The sequence below is a fragment of the Cicer arietinum genome, chromosome 4 (genome assembly GCF_000331145.2).
Source record: "Cicer arietinum cultivar CDC Frontier isolate Library 1 chromosome 4, Cicar.CDCFrontier_v2.0, whole genome shotgun sequence".
Lineage (NCBI taxonomy): Eukaryota > Viridiplantae > Streptophyta > Magnoliopsida > Fabales > Fabaceae > Cicer > Cicer arietinum.
In genome coordinates, this window is record NC_021163.2 from 28,398,249 (window position 1) to 28,403,060 (window position 4,812).

The 4,812-nt window shown below is 33.1% G+C and overlaps 1 protein-coding gene across 1 annotated transcript; it reads left to right on the top strand.

Moving 5' to 3' along the window:
- The first annotated feature begins 2,231 nt into the window (after window positions 1-2,231).
- On the top strand, window positions 2,232-2,651 carry LOC101504491 (uncharacterized). Its single transcript, XM_004497890.1, has one exon. The coding sequence runs from the start codon at window positions 2,232-2,234 to the stop codon at window positions 2,649-2,651; it is 420 nt and encodes a 139-aa protein (XP_004497947.1).
- The last annotated feature ends 2,161 nt before the right edge of the window (window positions 2,652-4,812 follow it).

Sequence of the window (4,812 nt, forward strand, 5' to 3'; positions counted from 1 at the left end):
CCCCCCCCATCATTGTTGTGTTTCTCGTTTTACAATTGGTATTATAGCTGAATCTCAAAGTTAAGCACATAACTATGTTTAGTAAAGATTTGTTTATTATGACTAACTCTTGTGACAAAGTTACAGGTGAAAACGTTAATAGATCCCCTCTGTTTGATGGAGAAAGATTCGAGTACCAGAAAGACATGCTTAGAAGTTTTTACATCTTACATGATTATGAACTCTGAGATATAGTGGTTTTAGCTATAATCATCTGGTTGATATTTTAATGATAACAAAAACAAACAAATAAAGAACAATTATCTCTTAATAGTATTTTATTTCCATTCTAAGGTGGCATAAATTATAAGTACTATTAGAGATATAATAATGGAGAAAAATGTAATATAGCAAAATAAATAATGCAAAGACAAGCACAACAAAGTATGTGTTTTGCTATAAGATATATCCTCTAATGATTGGACAAAGACAAAATAAACCAAGACTTCACTTATGTTTTATAGTCTAAGTCTCGTGACACACGCCTTTGTTGTTGCAAGCTTCATGTGAGTATAGTGATGAGAGTGATGTTGTATCTCAGTTGCCTATGGAAACGGAAACAATGCCTTGGTTTAGTCACCTCTAATGAAAGCAAATCTGTTCTAATTTAGCTACCTTAGATGAAACACAACTATTTATAATGTTTTCTCAATGAGCACTTCATTTTTAATTTAATAAGAACTCATTCAGTCCTTTATGAGTGAGCATCAGAGAGTGTATGTGAGAGAAAATGAAAAAGACTATGTGTTAAGAAGAAAATCTGAAAAAGCCAAGAACACAACAAACTAAAAGAATGAGTTGATTATCCTCTAATAGACAGTTATTATAGTTGATGTAAATTAATCAAACTGTTCTCCTATACTTGTACTGATATAAAACTTAATCTGTAACATCCTCTCAATAAGAGTTAGAATTCTAAAAAAAAATTTATGTCAAATTAGACACAAACTAGAACTGGTGCAAATCAGACTGATAGTGGCAACAAGCCTCTAATCCTTAAGAGGTACCTGAAAAATACAACGACCCTTATAAACCTAAACAACATGATTCTAGAAAGTTGAAGAAGGTTCTGGGGACGACAACTAGAGATGCTAGAAAAAATAATAAAAGCTTGAAGAGGTAGAGTAAATAATACTTTTATGCAATTTATGGAAATAGTGGATTAAGCCATCGATAGTTTTGAGATAAAATCTCTTTGTAAGGGGAGGACTAGATGTAGCAACAGTTTATTGTGAACTAGTATAAAATATATGCGTCTCCTTTATCCTCTTATATTTCTCGCATCTTCCTTCTTTATGATTCAACCTTACTTTGTCTAAACATCTTTTAAAAGTAAATTGAAGTTGAAGTTAAACCCTTAATTTTTTTGTGGTTTCCAGCACCTTCAATTGGTATTAGAGTTCAGTTTCTTGATTAAACACTTTACCATGTAAGAGAAAAGATCCATATATGGTAGAATTATTAGGAAACTGGTCTGAAATAGTGTATGCTTTTAAATCTTTTTCTATATTTGTTTATCTCTTTCAAAACATGGTTTGACAAAGTCTAGTTGCAAGTACTATAATTTCAATCTAAAAATAGATAAATTGCTCTTGCTGAACATCTATTTTCTCAAATGTCAAATTCATCTCCTTTCCAAAGTTTTTTTTTCGTTGGTATTTTATTTGTTTTAGAAAAAGGTTTTTCGCATTAAAGTTGCTCTTATGCTAATCATTCTTCAATGACATTTTGAGTAATAAAACAAAATCTCTATATTAAGACAAGTGAATACTCAAAGAGAATAATAGACATGAATAAAGATTTTAGTTTACTCTCTCCCTTGACATAGAGTAATCATCTCAAAGTCATATTTGTATGAGAGATAATTTCTTAGATTAATTATCAAAGAAAATACCTCTTCGTTGATCAACTCTTTTTTGGACAACAAATTAATACTCCTTGTGTATTTATCCTTTTAAGATTTGTCTTTATATGTTACGAAAAATTCATTCCTTCTATTATGTCTTCTGGTTGTATCTTTTAAAACTCTTCAATGACAAACTGGACAAAACTCGCATGCTTCTGTAAGGCATAATGAGTTAATAAGTAAGAAGAGTCTACTTACTAATACTAATATTAATTTTCAAAAAGGGGGGTATTTTGCAGATTAATGTAGATCCAAGAAGGTACAAAGAAAGTATGATGAAGCTCATATGGCAGTTGAGGACTCAGGTTCAGATGATGTACTACTAATGGCTAGGATTAATTCAGATGATGACTACCCAGAATTGTGGTATCTTGACATAGGTTGTTTTAATCATATGATTGGGCATAAAGAGTGGTTTTTGTGCATTGATGATAAGGTAAAAAGGGAGATTAAGTTGAAAGACAACAACTCGGTGGCTACAGTGGGAGTGGGCAAGGTGCTTATTCAAATGAGAAATGGCAAACAATCTTTCATTTGTGATGTGTTGTATGTGCCAAACATGAAGAATAATATGTCGAGTCTTGGAAAGCTATTGGAAAGTGGATACTCTATGAAGATGGAGCATGGTGAAATGAGGATGTTTGATAGTTCAAAGAAGATTGACCTTGAAGGCAACATTGTCCAAGATCAGAACCTTCAAGATTGAAATACAAATAAGTGAGAATCAGTGCTTGAATGTTGAAGTCAAAAGTGAAAGCTGGTTATGACATCAAAGGTTTGACCACTTGAATTTCAGAAGCCTTCAGATGTTGCAAGATAAGGAAATAGTGCAAGGTATCCCTGAAATTCAAATACCGAAGAAGCTGTGTGAAGAATGTTGGCAGGGAAAACAACACATAAACTCATTCAAGGCTGAAGTGTCAACTTGATCCTCAAATAAGATGGAGGTAATCTTTTATGATGTGTGTGGACCATTTGAAGAAATGTCAATTGGAGGCAACAATTATTTTGTTACATTCATTGATGATTTTAAAAGGAAAACTTGGATCTATTTAATCAAGGAGAAGATTGAAGTGTTGGCTGTGTTTAGAGGATTCAAGCTTATGGTATAAAAACAAAGTGGCTACAATCTTAAGGAGATTAGGACAGATGGAGGTGGTGAGTATCAATCCCACGAGTTCCATGAATTCTATGATAAAGAGGGAATGATTCGTGAAGTGATTGCACCATATACACCACAACACAATGGGGCTGCAAAAAGGAGGAACAAAACTATTCTCAACATGGAAAGAAACATGTTGAAAGGGAAGAAAGTGCCTCACAAATTCTGGGGAGAAGCGGTGTCCACTGCAGTCAACTTATTGAATATGTGTCCAACTAAAAGACTTGGCACAAAGACACCTAAAGAAGTTTGGTCTGGAAGGAGACCAAATTTAAGTCACCCAAGAGTCTTTGGATCACTATGTTTCAAACATGTGCTTGCCCAAATCAGAAGAAAGCTGGATGACAAGGCTGAACATATGATCTTGTTGGGATATGACTCAACTAGAATCAATGTAGATGGAGAATTACTACATTTTTCTTTGTTGGTTGTATCAGAACTAGTAAGTGATGATGAGGCCTTGACTGATCCTAGATGGAGATTAGCAATGGAGGAAGAGCTCAAAGCCATAGAAAAGAACAAGACCTTGGAGTTGATAACACTGTGAGTGCACAAGAAACCAATTGATGTGAAATGAGTCTATAAAATAAAATTGAAACCCGATGGACTGATTGCAAAATACAAAGCCATACTTGTAGCAAAGGGATTCCTATAGAGACATGTACTAGACTATGATTAAGTGTTTGCTCCAGTAACTAGAGTTGAAATAGTGAGGCTGGTAGTATCAATGGCTAGTTACAAATGCTGGTCCATGCATCAGCTAGATGTCAAATCAATATTTCTTAATAGACCACTAGAAGAAGAGGTTTGTGTGAGCCAGCCACCAGATTATGAAATAAAGCATTCCTCAATGGATCACTAGAAGAAGAAGTTTATGTGAAGCAGCCACCAGGATATGTGAAAACAAGCAAATAAGATCATGTATACAAACTGAAGAAAGCTTTGTGGCTGGCCGAACTCCTGACATAATTGGGACTGAAGAATGCTGAAGCAGTGAAGTTGAAAATAGACAACAAATCAACAATAAATCTATGAAGACATCCAAGTGTTCATGGAAGGAGCAAGCACATAAAAATAATGTTCCATTTTCTAAGAGATCAAGTAATGAAAGGCAAGATAAAGCTAAAGCATTGCAATTCTAATTATCAAAAGGCTAACATCCAAACTAAAAGCTTGAAGAGGGTCAAGTTCTAAGAGATGAGGAACAAGTTTGGATTGACATCAATTGAATCACTTTGAAATAGGTGGCACGTTAAATGTAATTAAAAGTGATTTGTAATTAGTTAGGAAAGTTAGATTACAACTAGAAGTTAGTTAAGTTTGTTTTGACAATTAGTGTGCAAACTATTTGAAATAAATTTCTGATACCAATAACATTCTTGGTATGTGAATAATCAATTTTTGTTTATCAGAACATTATGTTTTGCTCTCTTCTTCTCAATTTTAATTTCTTTTAATTGTACAATATGTTCTAACAGTTATTATATATCTACTAGTACGTATCAGAGCGTTTTTTTGAAAAAGCGCTTTAAATAACATTTATTAGAACTTTTTTTTTAAAAGTGTTGTCTAAGACTTTGTGTATTTTTAAAATAAAGGCTAAATTACAATCGTGGTCCCTTAACTTAATTTCAGGTAACGTTTTAGTCCTTTATCTTTTTTTTTTCCCGACTTGGTCCTTTATTTTAATTTTAAGTGACAACTT

Bases quoted from the DNA above. Each gene is read 5' to 3' on its own strand.
- LOC101504491 (XM_004497890.1), top strand. From the start codon at position 2,232: ATGGCAGTTGAGGACTCAGGTTCAGATGATGTACTACTAATGGCTAGG.